At 53.6% G+C, this 16,626-nt stretch overlaps 1 protein-coding gene across 1 annotated transcript; it reads right to left on the bottom strand.

Moving 5' to 3' along the window:
• Positions 1-5,198: 5,198 nt before the first annotated feature.
• CA7 (carbonic anhydrase 7) lies at positions 5,199-14,206 on the bottom strand. Its single transcript, XM_055551124.1, has 9 exons — positions 14,167-14,206; positions 13,832-14,077; positions 13,658-13,774; positions 11,414-11,611; positions 8,308-8,426; positions 7,248-7,343; positions 7,082-7,144; positions 6,425-6,580; positions 5,199-5,922 (listed from the first exon to the last, which is right to left on the bottom strand). Exons 1-9 carry the CDS (start codon positions 14,204-14,206, stop codon positions 5,800-5,802), a joined length of 1,158 nt encoding a protein of 385 aa, XP_055407099.1. The 3' UTR covers positions 5,199-5,799.
• Between the last annotated feature and the right edge of the window lie 2,420 nt (positions 14,207-16,626).

Raw genomic sequence — 16,626 nt, 5'->3', positions numbered from 1 at the left:
CATTGCAAATCAAGACTTCATTTTTTACGGCTGAGTAATATTCAATTAAATATAAATGAAATTATTTCTTCCATATATTGGCAATTATAAATAATAACTAATGAACATAGGGGTACATAAATGTTTGCTCAGTAGTAATTTTATTTCCTACAGATCAATACCCAGAAGTGGTATTGCTGCATCAAATGGCAGTTCTAGTTTTGATATTTTGAAGAATCTCCATATGGTGTTCTGTAGTGGCTACATCAATTGACATTCCTATCAACAGTGCAGTGAAGGTTCCCTTTTCCCCACATCCTCGCCAACACTTATTTGTTGTCTTTTTGATAATAGCCATTCTGACTAGTGGGAGGTAATACCTCATTGTGGTTCTGATTTGCGTCTCCCTGGTGATGAGTGATGTTGAGCATCTTTTCTAATGTCTCTTGGCCATCTGCCTGTCTTCTTTGGAAAAATGTCTGTTCAGATCCTCTGCCTATTTTGTAATTGGGTTATTTGGTTCTAGTTTTTGTCTGTGCTGGGTCTTCTTCACTGTGCGTGGGCTTTCTCTAGTTGCAGTGAGTGGGGGCTCTGCTCTAGTTCTGACATGTGGGCTTCATTGCCCTATGACATATGGAATCTTCCCAAACCAGGGATTGAACCCATGTTCCCTGCAATGACAGGTAGATTCTTAACCACTGGGCCATCAGGGAAGTTCTATTTGGGTTTTATTTTTTTTTTTGATGTTGAGTTGTATGAGTTCTTTTTATATTTTGGATCTTAACCCCGTATTGGATATATTGTTTGTAAATATCTTCTCCCATTCAGGAGGTGGCCTTCTCATTTCGTTGATAGTTTCCTTCACTGTACAAAACCTTTTTAGTTTGATGTAGTGCCGTTTGTTCATTGTGGCTTTTGTTTCCCTTGCCTGAGGAGACATATCCAAAAAAATATTACTAAAACCAGTGTTAAAGCAAGTACTGCCTCTGTTTCCTTCTTGAAGTTTTATGGTTTAGGATTTATTTTAAAGTCTTTAACCCATTTTGAATTTATTTTTGTGCATGATGTGAAGGTGTCATCCATTTCAGTTCTTTTTCAAGTGATGGTCCAGTTTTCTTAACACTATTTATTGAAGAGATTGTCTTTCCTCCACTGTATATTCTTGCCTCCTTTTGCCATGGATTAATTGGCCATATAAGTGTGGGTTCATTTCTGGGTTCTCTATTCTGTTGCATTAATGTATAATGTGTTTCTGTGCCAGTATCATACTGTTCTGTATAAAGTATCCTGTAGCTTTGTAGTATAGTTTGAAGTCAGGGAGTGTGATGCTCCTAGCTTGTTCTTCTTTCTCAAGATTGTTTTGGCTATTTGGAAGTCTTTTGTGTTACCATACAGATCTTAGAATTATTCATTCTAGTTCTGTGAAAAATGCCACTGGTGTTTTAATAGGAATTGCATTAAATCTGTAGGTTGTTTTGGGCAGTATGGTCACCTTAACAGTATTAATTCTTCCAACCCATGAGCATGGTTTATCTTTCCATCTGTTTGGGCCATCTTCAATTTATTTCATCTGTGCCTCATAGTTTACTGAGTACAGATCTTAGATTTATTCCTAGGGCTTTATTCTTTTTGATGTGATTATAAATGGGAGTGCTTTCTTAATTTCTTTTTCTGACAGTACATTGTTAGTGTATAGAAATGCAACTGATTTCTGTATATTAATTTTGTATCCTGCAGCCTTACCGAATTTATTGATGAGTTCTAGTAGTTTTTTGGTGATGTATTTAGGATTTTCTAAGTCAAGTATCATGTCATCTGCTATAGTGATAGGTTTATTTCTTCCTTTCCAGATTTGGATTCCTTTTATTTCCCTTTCTTTTCTGATTGCTGTACCTTGGACTTTTTTTACTTTTAAAAATAGAGCTACTAGAAAATTTTTACTTACATATGAAACTGACATTATATCATTTCCATTTTACAGAGGCGAACACAAGCATCAGAGGACTTGAGTGACGTGTGGTGCAAAGCCCAAGTGTGGAAGTCAGTGAGCAGAGAGGACTCCAAAAGGGTGCATTCCCCAGGCCCTTTGGCTGTGGGACAAACACTAGGACCCTCCATGCTCAAAGAGTCACATTCCCCTCCTCCTCGGAATCTTAACCAACCAGCAGTATCTTCTGCCTTTGAGGGTGGGCTCGGAGTTGAAGCTGTGACCCATGGACACAGGAGGCTCCCCAAGATGGCCAGCCTGAGCAGATACCATTAACTGACCTGCCTCCCCAGTTCCAACCGCAGCGGGCCGGCCTCTGCCCTGCCCCAGGCGCCGTCGGCTTGAACCGCAGTGTGGCCCCTCCCAGACGTCACCCCTGCCAGCCACTCTGTCGGGTGTCTTGCACCCTCTGCCTCAAACCCACTTCTATCCCCGTTCCCAAATGCTGCTCAGGCCGCAGACCACTTTCCCCACAGTTAAGCATCCTGGCTAGCAGTTGTTCCTGGCCAGCCCTTAAGGGGACCCTCTCTCCGGCCCCTGAGGCAACAGATGTAGAGGATGACTTTGGGTTTGGGAGCAATTTCTTGGCAGTCTGGGTCTTCACAGCCACCCCACCTCCTGAGATGGGGTGAGGCCAAGAGAAGGGAGATGCTTTGGAGCCCAGGAGGTGCTTCAGGGGGAAGATTGTGCCCCCTAGCCTGGGCACAGGCTCGGCATGCTGTGGCCACTTGCCTGGGCCCTGCAGTCCAAATCTCTTAGAGGGTCACCCTGGCTACCCTGGGAAGGGGGTCTCTGGGGTCCTGGGAGTAAGCAGAGCCCATCTTGTCTTCGGTACCCTAAATGTGCCTCGCAGTGCCTCCAGGAGGCAATCTTGCCACAGATGAGGATTCAAGACCCAGTCCTGCGGCCCTTGAGGTCAGGTCTGCTGGAGGCATTTGGGATCCAGCTGGCACATCCCATTTGCATGTAATAGGGTCAAAGCTTGCACTGTAATTTTAGCAGAAGGAGGCCACTTTTGGTTTTAAAATAGTTTTAAATTTAAAAAATGAATTAAGTGGAAGGATGAAAGGCGTGAGGAATCTTGGCAGCCTTGGGATAATTATTTTAAAACCAGCTCCCATTTCTCAAGTCCTCCGCAGCACCAGGCCTGTGGTGCCGCCATCCCTGGGAGGCCGGCCAAGATCTCTGGCAGGGCCAGTGGTATCAGGCCTATTGTACCACCTCCAGGTGGCCACCGCTATGCTCATCCCTCCCTCCCTTGGGCCCAGCTGCTCTGGCAAAGAGCAGGCGGGTTATCGGACAAATCCAGCTTCAAATTCTGCTCGGCCACATGCCTATTTAACCTCCCCCAGCCTCATCTTTCTCATCTGTAACATGGGGGTAATGACAGCTCTTGGGGCATAGGGAGAGAGTCAGACACCTGCCCCAAGCCCCTTACCTGCCTTCAGAGGCCCATTACTAGCATTACTTCCTCCAAGCTGAGCAAACGCTGTCCTCCAGACACCATCCCTTTAACCATCATCAACGTGGAGGGAGAAAACGGTCCCTAGATGAGGCCAGGAGTGCCTGCAGCAGTAAAACTGTCTGACCCTGCGCAGGAGCAGCTCTTGGTGAGGGACCTGTGCCTCCTGTGGCCCGACACACTGGGGAGAGGTATGCCCCGAGCATGAGAGCGGAAAGGGGCATTGTCAACAGAGCAAACCTCTCCCTCCCCTGCCTCCCTGGGCTTGAAGCTAGAGGTCTGAGGCCCAATTCCACCCTCTCCTCATGGCCTCAGCCAAAGCCCAGAAGTGTCCCATGACCTTAGAGTGCCCTCCTGGTATAGTGACCATGACAAGCTGTGGCCAAAGTGAGTAGACACAGATGCACCCACGGCCCCACCAGTACCTGCAGGTTGGCCTCCTTCCCAAGGATGTTCAGGCACATCCTGAACATGCCTCCTTCCCAGGCATGCCCTGGCCCATGTCTCCAAAAACCTTGACCCTGCATCCCCTCAGCTCTCCCTTCACAACCTCAGGCATACATTTGCTGTCCCAGTTTTACTCCCCCCACCCCCACTCCTCAGTGCCCCCAGTGTCCACCATCCTCCCTGCTCTGGCTCATCTGGGGTGCAGCGATAGCTGGGTTTCCAACCCTTCTGGACTTGGGCTGGGACTACGGTGAGTCTAGCAAGGCACTTCAGGTGCACGTTTAAGGAGACGTGCACTCTCAACGTCATTCAGATGCAGGGTTGGGACCTGAGGGTGCATGCCCCTTTAAAATTTGCACCCTGAGAGATCACCCCAGCCCCACCCTGCCTCGGTCTCCTCAGACCCTCCACCCATCCCCGAAACCTTTCCAAACACTCTCATTAGGTGTTTGAGACCCCACTCTGTGGCTTTCCCCCTCAGCAGCATCTCACCAGGATTGTGCCCTGGTTCTGGGCTGGATCTCTCACTGAGTACCCTCTTCCTCCAGCCCCTCGGCCTCACCTACCACTTTGAATGAAGATGCTCCAAACCTCCCTCCCCTCTACCTCTCTTCTTGGCTCAGATCCCAACACCCCACTCCTTCCTAGCACTCCTCTCCAGGGCCCCACAAAAGCTGTGTGTCCCTCCTGGTCCCCTCTTGCCCAGGCTTTCCTGTCACCTCTCTCTACCCAAGGACATACTCTGTACTCCCCCCATCCCACTCCCTCATTGATAGCTAAATGCTGTCTAAATCTCTCTCATTCAGCCCCCTGCTCCCAGCCTCCACCACCCTGTATTCTTTCTCCTGGCCTCTGGCCACCATCTCCCCCTACTGCCACTCCTGCCTGCCTCCCAACACTCCCCAGGGATCTCCATCTTTGCACATCTGGCCTCACCCTCCCTTTACTCCAGATCCTTCCTGACTGCACTAGTCTTGGAGAGAGTCCCAGGCCCTCCCCCAGGGCTCCAACCCCACTGGTGTTTCTCCACTCCACAGATACCCTGGGCTCTCACCTGGGAGCTGGCACCCCTGCTCTTTCTGCTCAAACACACTGTTCCCATCTCTCTGCCTTGGAACACTGGTTGGAATTTAATCCCTTCACCAGATGAAGATATCACAGTCTGAGTTCAGTGCCCGTGGCCCTCTCAAGATCCCATGCTTGACTCATCACCATGGCCTCTCCGGTGTCCAGAATGGTACTTGATAGAACACAGGCACTCAATGGGTATTTGTTGCATGTATGATTGAATTTATTAATCAGTGCATGGAGGGATTGTCATGTAGGTGGCTTTGGTGGCTGGGTGGGGATGAAGGGAGATACTACATAAGCTGTAGCCAGTGCCTGCCTATGGCAGCAGGTGGCTGGAGGGAGAAGGCCACGTCACCTGCAGCAGGCTGAGTCCCAGTTTTAAGGGCCTGGCAGTGAGGTGCGTGCATGGCGGAGGCCCGCAGAAGAGGTAATGCTGAGAGGGCAGCTCTGCCCACTCTTCTAATTATTGCTTGAGTCTTTCCGGGAGTGCCAGCTGCTTGACCCAGAGAGTTTGGTCTCATCCGTCACAGTGTGAGCTCGGGGTAGGGCTGCTGCCACTGCCAGTGGGGAAGACAAGAGGAGGTTCCCAGGGGCCTTTGGGTCTTGGAGAGCAGAGGCAGCCTCAGGCTTGGACCACACTCAGCTTAGGTCCCTTCCTGTCCCCAGGGCTGCTGAAAGGTGTCCCCTGACTTGAGGGTCCTGTCAAGAAGCCTCCAGCGTGGCCAAGGAGCAAGGCAACTGAAGGAGGGTCCACAGCAACCCCAGGCAGGGAGCCTCGGATGGTTTGGTGTCTGCTGACATGGAAGCCCTTGGGAAGATTGTGCCCCGGTGACTGGCTGGGCAGGTAGACAGCTCAGGCCCGGAAGGAGGCCTTGACCACACGGCCCTTCAGTGGCTGTGGCGGCCGGAAGTTGTTCACCATGTGGATCCTCTCATCCTCCTCTGAGGTGAAAAGCAGGCTCCGGAATTTCTCCATCTTAAGGCAGAAGAGATGCTCAGGGCAGAGTGGGGGAGCTGTGGTCCCCTCTGACCCCAGACACATCATCTAGCATACCCTGCCCAGCCAGCTCTGCCCCTCTGTCCTCCTGTCCCTAGGGCTTGTCCCTACTTCTCCCCACTCATTTCATGTTTGGGACCCCCAAGCTCAGTGACTTATTCACTAAAGAGCCTCTGAACCTGGGTCCTGCTCGTGTAGCTCCAGTCCCAATCTTCGCTCTAGCTAAGAATCGTCCGCAAATGCAGCATTCAGGTTCTAGCACGCTAGGGGCGGTCCCAGGATCCAGGGATCGCTCCTTCTAGCCTGTGTCCAGGTCCTAATGACTAACAACCAAGCTGGCCCCCACCCAAGAATCTGAACATTTATTAGCAAAAAATAGGAACCTTGACGGTGGGACCGCAGGCTGTGGGCTGCTACGGTCATGCTGTCCAGGTGTGCCCGAATGTCACCCCCCTCCGTCTGCTCCTCTGGGAGGACTCACCTGCCTCTCAGAGATACGGATGGGCTCCCGGAGCACGATCCAGGTGACGCTCTCGCTCAGCGGTGGTGTTGTCAGGGACCCGGGGTAGGTCCAGTAGTGCCGGCTGGCAGGCAGGAGGCACTTGGGGTTGAAGCAGCTGAACTGGGCCTTGGTGCCCTGGGCCAGGGTGGGGGACCCAGGAATCAGCATAGACCTCCCACCAGGATGAGAGCAGCACCCTCCCACCCATTTCTGTCAATAGGATTTAGGCTTATATGGCCCACTGATGCAAACTGTGGGCAAATGTCTGTGATCCCAGAGGCCATCACCCATCCTTTTGCATTAGAAAGCTGTGGCTCCTAAAGCTCTCAGGGCACCATGTTCTCTCCTTTGCCCTTGACAAACCTTAGTGGTGCTGCCTGTTGGAGGACCATTAATGTGATAATCATTGTATGAATCCTATACCCAAACAGATGGCACTCTGGGCACGCAGCAGGGCCATGGACCCTGATGATGAGGAGTCAGTTGCAGCACCCCACAGCTGCGGACCTGCACCCTTCACCTCTGCAAGGGTCTGCTGCGGGATGGAGGAATGGGAGGGCCCACTCCATGATCTAGCCCGGTCCTCCCTCCCTTCCCAGGCTGCTCTGGATCAAGGGCACCGACCCCTGGTCTCACCTTAAACCGAACCATGTAGAGCGCATCTGTCAGACGGTTCATGCTGGGGTGCTCGTCCCCTGTCTGTCAGAGAGAAGGCAGCGTGAGCCCAGAATTCACTATGTTCTGGGACTAGGGGTGGCACCAGGCCTCCCATGGCCTTCTGGGCCCCAGGTAACCCCCTCACCTCCAGGAAGACACCGACCACAGCCAGGCCATCGGGCGCCGAGGCCGCCTCCCCAAATGTGCTGTACTTCTTGGCGTTCCAATGAACCAGGTGCAGCTACAGGGCAACAACGGGCCAGGCCAGTGCTCAGTGCCTCCCAGGCTCCGTGAGAGCTCAGGGCTAGGTTTCCCTCACTCCCACAGGACTCCTGGCCCCCTGCAGGAGGGGCTCCTGTGGGCGCCATGGGTCAAAGACAGCATTAACCCTGTTCTAGGTCTGACCCTTTCCTGAGCCCCAAGGGACCAAAGAGCTCAGGCCCTGCCCTCCATGAACTGTGAAATAGATAATGACCATCTAACGTGACACCTCCCTGAGGAAGTGGATCCTGCAGCTGAGGCCAAAGAATCAGAAGAGGGTTACCCAATGGAACTCTCCGGGAAAGGTATTTCAGGCAGAAAGAACAGCATAGATAAATGCCTAGAGGTATGAAAGAGCCAAGCTTCCCAGGTGGCTCAGTGGTAAAGAATCTGCCTGTCAATGCAGGAGACACAGGAGATGTGGGTTCGATCCCTGGGTCCAGGAGATCCCCTGGAGAAGGAAATGGCAACCCACTCCAGTATTCTTGCCTGGAGAATCCCATGGACAGAGGAGGCTGGCAAACTATAGTCGATGGGGTTGCAAAAGAGTAGGACAAGACTTAGTGACTAAACAATAACAACAGCAACATTAAAGAGCCAGGTGTGGGCAGGGATTCATTACATGCAGGTCAGTATGAGAAAAGGTCAAGGTGAGATGAGGCCAGGCAAAGCCAGGTCATGCAGGCCCTTAGAATGCCAGGCTTAATCCTTGAAGGGTTGTTGCAAGGCTGTGATAGGACTGGATCTGCCCTTCAGAAAATTCCTTCTGGACACACAGATCAGCACAACAGTGGGCCAACTTCAGGTGGAAGACCCTGTGCTGAGGGTGCGTGGAAGTCCCTTAGGGGACTTCACTCCCTCCAGTGCCCCACACTGGGCACCTAGCAAACCCCTGACTCCCCAGTACCCCATTCCCTCCCCCATCAGGCAGAGGAGGGTCTTACCTCGCTGGGGAATGACTTGCCATCCACCGTGTGCTCCGAGCCCACACTGTGCTTCTTGCCCCAGTGGAAATGGAACTGCTTAAGCCGGTAGGGCCCATCCAGGGGGCCCCCAGACACCACTGCAGGAGAAGGGGGACCTGTAGCAATAGCCGTAAGAGACCCCACACTGCCTGAAGGCGGCAGTACTAGCATCAGGGAGGGAGAAGGGAGATAAACTTTTCATTTGGAACATTCCTGGGGCTAAGTGGACTTGGATCAGTCCCCACGCAGTTCCCTATGCCCTTGACTGGGCCAGGGCAGAAATCCTGGAGGCCTGTAGGTGGCAGAGGAGTCTGGTACTGACAGGGTACATCCTTCCATCAGGCTGTCCTCCCCACTCCTGCCCACTTTCCAGTGGAAGCTGGGATGTTGCTTCTCAGACCCCCTTCACCACTAACAGTAGACGTCCCATGCCTGCAGCCCTGACTCAGAGCTGGGTCAGAAGGATTCTCTTCTTTAATCTTCATGGTAACTCAGGACAGAACTTTTTATTATTCCTATTGTATAAAGGAGGAACCGAGAGACAGAGAGGGCAAGGTCTTTGCCCAAGGTCACACACAGCAAGGCACTGAGCTAAGATACAAGCCTATATCTACTTCATGTAAGTCCAGAGCCCAAGGCCCTAATTACCAGGCTGTGTTGCCTGCCCAGAACCTGGTGGGTCCCTAGGACCTGATGTCCAGAGGCCAGCTCCTGAGGATCCCCACTCCAAGGGTCAGGCCCCTGTCTTGACCAGAGTCCCGCCCTCATGGCCTCTTTGGCAGGGCCAATTTATGCTGGTTTTGTGACTTTCCTACTCTGATACCCAGTGAGCAGAGGCCACACACAAGGCCTCCTGGGACTGATTGAATTTCTAGCTGAAATAGATCTAGCAGTGGAGGGAGCCCCCACCAGGCCTGAATGTGAGCTCCTGGATCAGGTGACGGCCCTGGGCTCAGAGTTCCACTAGGCCCCTCCAGAATGGGTGACCAGGGCAGGGCCCTGACCCTTGTGGGCCCCTCGAGGAGGAGGATAATGGGACAGCCCAGAGGCCCCGTCTCACTGTCCCACCTCACCTGAGCAGCAGGTCTGTCCATGGCAATGCTGGGTGGTTAACTGAGCCTGAAGGTGGTGGCTCTGGGTTGAGGCCCAATGAGGATGCCTCCATCCTGGGGAGGGCCTACAGACTGAGCTTCTGATATAGACTGTGGAGGCTCACTCTTCTGAGCATGCCCCACCTGGGACTCCATAGTGTAACCTCTTAGAGAGTGACCTCCCTCCCTAACCCTTGAGCTTGGCTTCCTCGCCTGCTCTCTGCATCCTGACCACAGAACACACTGCCATTCTCGGTGTACTTACTATGTGTTCAGGCACTCTGCAGACATCAACCCCCACAGTGGCCTAGAGGGGGACACATTGTTACCCCCCTGGCCAGATGTGGCACAGAGGCTCGAAAAGGTAGGTCTCTTGCCCAAGGTCACACAGCTGGGAAGTGGCAGAGCCCCAGCTCTCTCACTCCTAAGCCTATTTTCTTTCCACTGGGCCCCTAACCCCTCAGGCCTGGGCATTCTATTAAGGGAGGGAACCCCAGCCAGGCTAGAAAGTGAGCCCCTGGATCCGTAGTCCAGAGGAATGCGCCCTTGGGCCTTCCCTACCAAGAGTGGCCTTCACTGAGCTACTTATGTCTGAATCGAGCCCTCAGTGCCCTCTGAAGGTTATTCGGAAGGTCCAGTCACTTGAAAACTACTCCTTCACAAACTGTGATCTTAGGTGCCTCCCTGGTAGCTTAGCGGTAGAGAATCTGCCAGTGCAGGGGATGCAGATTTGATCCCTGGTTGGGAAGATTCCCTGGAGAAAAAAATGGCAACCCACTCCAGTATTCTTGCCTGGGAAATCCCAAAGGACAGAGGAGCCTGGCAGGCTACATTCCACAGGGTCGCTAAGAGTTGGACACGACTTAGTGACTAAACAACAACAACAATGTCATCAAGAGCCCCATGTCCCTCCCCAAAGTTCTGGGCGAGAGTCTTTTACTTAGAATTCAGTACCAGGAATGCTGTGTCTCTCTTCTGAGGATCTGCTGGATTTCCTCCCTTCTGCAGCAAGAATTATAACTGATCCTCTTTCCCTTTTTTCCTAGCCTACCAGAGAACTCGGGACTAAGCAAATAAGATCATTCTCATCTGGCTTTCCTCCTCTTGTCTGCCTTTTGATCTTCTATTTGAAACTTGAGTTCCCCTGAGTACTTTCATTGCATGTATGGGGGGCAGGGGTAGGCGTAGGAGAATGAGGGGCAGAGTACCAGTCACTTCCTTATGTAAGAAACTTTAGCAGGTTCCCTCCTTGTCCCACTCGACCCCTCACAGGCCTGATCATAAGGACAAAAATCCTTATACCAAGGAGCACTCCCAAGCCTTCTGTCTAGGAATTTATCATGGAGAAACCCTCTAATCCCAGGGCAAAGAGACCCTGGAAGGAGCTGCCACAAGTTCCCACTGGGCTCCCTTTGGTCCAAGATAGTTGGGATTTGAGGCTATAGGTGGGCTGGAGACTTCGGGGTAGGACCAGGCAGGTTCTGGCCCTCCCCAGCTTACTAAGTTTTGGCTAGCCCATCTTAGAGGCAGGTTCTTAAGAGGAATAAACCAACTGCCTATGACCTTAACAAGTGGCCTGGTACGCAGAACATTTTAGCTCCATTCTCTTTCTGCTGGGCTTAACCAGATCACACACAGAGGAGGGTTTGGCCTTAAGTCACACAGCAGGTCAGTGATGGGGCAGGGAGTGGAAACAAACCTGACCTCAAGAACTGAATGAAAGAGAAGAAAAAGAATTAGTATTTCTTGTGCATCTACTACATGCCAGCACTACAGACATCACTCCAGGTTTTTCATTTTTTCTCTCTGTGACCCCAGGGAGGGAAACAGGGTCTTAATGCCCCCCATTTTATGCATCAGGAGACTGAGGCTTCACAGCTGGTGAAAAGTGGAGCCTTCCTTTCCCAGCATAGCGTTCTGCCCTTTTTGAGCCTGCCCCAATCAGGTTAGGATCCCAGGGAGAAGAGTGCCAGCGGCTGGCAGGGACCACTTACCAGTTCGGTCATCGCTGTCACTGAAGTCCACTTGGACAGAGTGGCCATTGTTGGCGATGCTGAGGGATATGCAGGACTCATAGGAAATCTCCAGTGGCTTCAGGCTGGGCGAGTACACAGCCTGGCTAGATACGATATTGATTGGTGACTGGCGGTCTCCCTGGGCAATGGGATACAGCTTGTGCCAGTGTGAGGGGCCTGCAGATGGCGGGGAGAAGGCAAAGATTCAGGCCAGCCCGGATCTCAGGGCTGCAGACGAGGGCATGTGTGGGGGATGGTCTCCGTGCTATATCCTTTCAGAGGTCAGCCTCTGCTATGGAGTCGCGTGGTCTGGAGCGTCACTCCCAGCTCTGCCACTTCCCCTCTTAGCCTCCATCTTCTTGTCTGTGAAATGGGCTCCCCAAAGCTCTCTACTCATAGCTGATAGGAGATCCAGAGAGCTAACAAGCGGAAGGAAGCACACAAAAGCTACAGGCTCAGGGGCAGTTTGGGGTAGCAGGTCCTCCCCAACACCCAGCATATGTTTAGAGAGGTCCCCAGGGCCTCGAGGTCCCTGACCCTACCCTACCGGGTGTCTGGCCTCTTCTTGCATCTGACCAAGTTCCAGTCGGTATTCATAATAACGATAACAAAAGCTCACATCAACTTCACTTTGGCTCTATGACATGCATTTGCTTCTCTTAATAGCCTTGTCAAGTAGAGACAAGTGTGATTCCCATTTCACAGATGAGGGCACTGAGGGTCACTTGTGCACGTGTGCATGCACACTTGGGTACAGGAGTAAACACACAGTGTGTGCATGCCTTGCCCCCCAGCTGCCCTCCTTGGGCATGTGCAGGTCCAGGGAGATTTTCATGTGTGCACACATATGTGCACAGTGGCCTGAGCTCACCGCATCCAGAGCGGGCAGGCCCAGTAACACATGTGTACAAGTGTGCAGCCCTTCCAAGTATCTCTGACACACACATAGGCATCCTCACACAGAGATACCCCCTGTTGCAAAGCCGGGTCTGCACAAAGAGACTACAGCAAAACACATGCTCGTGCACACACATGCACACCTGTGTGCACACCCACGAGCACCCACCACCTGCCTCCCAGAGATTCCATCTGCAGCCGAGAGGCTCGGCATCTCCCTGGGGAACATCCTGAGATGCAGCCTATTTTTAGAGCCATTGCCGGCTGGTGCTTCTCCCTGTTTTTGGCTTCTTAAGTTTTCCTGAGAAAACAGCAGCAGGTGCCGACAGAGCTGTGTCCCCAGCGGATGACTCAGAAGCGTGGCCCAGACCCACTGTGGGTTATTTTTGAAGTCCTGTGAGCACGCCGCATGCCGGCACCTCCATCCTCTGTCCTTCCCGCCCTCACTGTCCCTAGGCTGGGTGACCCAGGACTGGGTGAGGCACAGCAGCTTCAGGGAGGCCAGCTACATGGCAGACCTAATGCGACACTGGACATTCAGTGCTGGCGGTCAGGACTAGCAAGAAGGCTAGAGTCAGGGGACTTTGACTCTGGGGAAGGCATCCAGAAGCTGGCTGGGAGCAGAAGCTGGGCGTGGGGGGAAAGAATCTTCTAGGAGGGTTCTGTCAACCTGCCCCTTCTCTGCCTCTCTCTGCATCTCTGCGTATCTCTCTTGCCTTTTTCTGAAAATCTCTTTCTAGCTTTCACATGTCCAAAGAGGGTTTTCCCCTTCAAAATATGCTCCTGTGTGCTTGGGACCTCAGAGTGGAGGCAAAGACCCCACAGCACCTCCCTAACTTTCTCTGGCCCAATTGTAACCTCCAGACCCCCAGACTTGGTACCCAGGACCCCCATCCACCCTTCACAGAATGCCTGCCTCTCTGTAGATAAGTAGGGATGGGGGTGTTCCTCCCAGAAGCACTCCCTTTCTCCCCACCCCCACCTGCCTTGCCTGGGTTTCCTCTGGATCTTGGCTCCTCGGGGAAAGCTAAGAACCCTTATCCCACATCCCCACCCCAGCGTGGTAAGAAATAGCCTCAAAGGAACTGCCCTGCCGAATACCCACACTGAAGCGGTCTGGCTCTCACCGTCTGCCTCTTCTCTCTTCCTCTGCGTCTTAAGGAGGAAACTGAGGCAGGATCGAGGAGCTATTCTCCGGGTCAGACCAGGAGGCTGATGTGGGCCACCGGCTCCCTTGTCTCACACCGGGACGTGCTCAGACACCCTGCCAGAGGCAGACACGCAGACACATCCATGCGCCCTTAGATGCTCCCTTCCTTCACATACCTGCCGACTCGAAAGCTTGGACACTTCGACGGGCAAACTCTGCCGGGGACACCGCGCCCTTGCCCACGCGGAGCCCAGCTCCGGGGAGGTCACTGCACACCAGCCGTGCGCGCTCCCCTCACATACACCGCGCAGCGCGCTGCGTTCAGCCCGCCCCCAGCTGCCCTGGGCTACCTCCACCCGCTGCGCACTCCAGCGGGGGATGAGTGAGTGAGTGTCCGGCCCAGGTCCCAGCGAGCTGGGTCGTCAGGGGCTGCGCGGAGGAGGAGGCAGGACGCGCTTGGCCGCGGGTGGCTCGCTGGCGGCGGGGCCGGACGGAGAGCGGCGCGCACTTTGCGCCAGGTGCGGGGGAGCCAGGGCTCTGACCCGGCGGGTGGGCCGGGCTCTGGGGGCTGGATGGGAGAAGGGTCCCCGTCTCGCCTGGAGGATAGGGGGCTTGCAGGTCCCGCTGGGTGGGAGGGTCAGGGGCGAGTCCCAGTGGATGGGGGCTGGCTGGGGTCTGTGCCTACCGTCGTTCTGGCCGTAGCCCCAGCCGTGGTGGCCGGTCATGCCGCTGCCGTCACCTGCCGGCTCGGCTCAGTTCTGCTCGCTCGGGCTGCGGCTCCGGCCCCGCTCGCTGCTGCGGAGCAGCCTCTTAAAGCGGCGGCAGGCGGGAGGAGCGGTTCCCAGGGGACCCGCCCCCCCCACCCCCTAGTAGGGCGAGAGAGGCCGGCCCTGCCCCGCCCTGCCCTCTCCCACCCACCCCGCAAGCCAGTTGAACCCTGAGTTGAGATGCGGGCTGTGTGGGGGGTGTCAAGGGGACCTAAACCCCACCCCCACCCTGACCCTGGCCGAGCACTGTTCCTCCTTCCCTCCAGCACGTGTACAGCCTCTGGGGCAGGAGAAGCCACCCATCATGAGGGCCGCCTCCGTTTCTCCACACCCCATCCGTCCCCCAGGCTTGTCTCTGGGCGGTAAATCCCACCACCGGAGACCTGGGCTCTGGGCCCCGAGTCCTCTTGGACTGGGACCCCTTGAAACTGCAAATTGCACTGACCATCAAGTGTCCACGAGTGGAGTTTCCCCTGTTTGGTGAAGGATCCAGGTGCTGGGCCAAGCTTTGGATCATTCCTCTTTCCTAACCCTCTCAGCTTTCCTACAACAATGGGTGGTATACTTCCATTAGCCTGATCGCACAGAGCAGGAGACTGAGGCCCAGAGAGGTGAAGTAACTTCTTGCTGCAGATCTTCTAGCTAGAGAGTGAGGGCTTTACTCTGAATTTGTCTCACTCCTGGATTCTTGTGCTCTTTCCTACTTCCCCTTGGTGTCGGGGTTGGGGGGTGGGGGCAAAGGAGTCCTGTGGTTGTGGGGGTCTGGGAGCCCTGGGGTAGGAGGAGGGCTTAGGCAGAACCAGGGTCTTAAAATGGGAGTGGGGAGTTTGGGCTTTAACCACTGGGCATTAAGACAGACAGACCCCAGGGAACTTCCCTGGTGGTCCAGAAGCTGAGACTCTGCACTCCCAATGCAGGGGGCCAGGGTTCGATGGATCCCTGGTCAGGGAACTAGATTCCACATGCCACAACTAAGGATCCCACGCGCCGCAATGAAAACTTGGCGCAGCCAAATAAATACTTAAAAAGACAGACCCACAGAACACCAGCTGGCTCCCGCCGTGGAACTAAGTATGAGGCCCTACCTCCACCCTCTGCTTCTCTTCCTTTCTTCCTCCACTGTCCAGGTCTCTCTGCCTATTTCTTTATAGCTCCCTGTTTGTCCCTCCTTTCCTTGCCTCCCCATGACCTTCGGCACACCTGCTGGGAGCTCAGGGCCTCCACCCTGCACTCAATCTCAGTATCTGCCTTGGCCCAACATTTTCCCATCCACAAGCCCTGGTCCTTGCTGCGCCCTCCACCTGGGATGTCCTCTGTCTTCCCCCCACTGGCTCCAGCCAGCCCAATCTGATTCATCTGAGGATGTGGCCTTATGCCAAGGATAGGGCTTGTCTCTGGCTAGGCCTCAGCAGGCACTTTTGGGAAGACAAACAGATGGGTGGATGGAAGGAGAGACAAATGATCCCACCCAGGGATTTGTACCCAACCAGAGTTGAAGGACCATTTGTGAAATCTCCGCTGGTCTGACCTCTACCAGAGGGAAACTATTTCACACCGTGTTGTTGGCTGACCTTGTGAGGGAATCTGCCATCTTGTCTGCCAGGCTCCCCTATATCTCTGTGGCTGTCTTGGTTTCCCTCTCTTAGGCCCTGAACCCCTCAGGTCCCCCAGTAGAGTTGTGGAGATTAAGTGACAACTGGTTGGCTGGGCCAAGGTCAGTCAGTGACCTCCCAGCACTGCCTAGACACCTCTCCTTGACCCTGGAGCTGGAAAGGGCCCTTAATAAAAATCTGATTCTAAGACAGGGGGCAGAGGATCATAACAGACATGCAGAGGGTAGCCCCCAAGACTGCTTCTGTTCATCTCCCAGAAGAGCCAGCCACCTTTCTCCTGGGGGAGCTGCAACACTCTCAGGGCCTGGGGTTGGGCCCAAATGTGTCTACTTCATTGACCTACTTCCCCCTCACTGTGACCCAGACATTTCCATATTTATAGTACTAAAAAAAATGGAATTACTTTTATAGCATTGGATTGAGCTTCATTCTCACAGTAGCCCCACTTTGTAGATGAGGAAAGCAGGGCTCAGAGGACTTGAGTTAGGGTGCACAGTGAGTGGCAGAGCTAGGATAAAAACCCGGGGCTGCTGAGTCCCTTATTCAACATGTCTAAAATCACCAGGAGGGGGGAGGAAGTGGGTTTGAAATTTGATTGTCATTTGTGTAGACAGGTAAGACTTCCTCCACAGTGACTGAAGAGAAGCCAGGGAGAGTGTTTGCCTCCTGGGTGGAGTCTGGGAGCCTGGAAGGGTGGGAGAGGGTGCAGAATGGGAATGGGAGGGACACCCTTTACTGCTCACTCCTTCAGAAAGAATTAAAATA

The sequence above is a fragment of the Bubalus kerabau genome, chromosome 17 (assembly GCF_029407905.1).
Source record: "Bubalus kerabau isolate K-KA32 ecotype Philippines breed swamp buffalo chromosome 17, PCC_UOA_SB_1v2, whole genome shotgun sequence".
In the NCBI taxonomy this organism is placed as follows: Eukaryota; Metazoa; Chordata; class Mammalia; order Artiodactyla; family Bovidae; genus Bubalus; species Bubalus kerabau.
The sequence above is the reverse complement of the archived record's forward strand: the minus strand, read 5'-3'. Positions and strand labels throughout refer to the sequence as shown.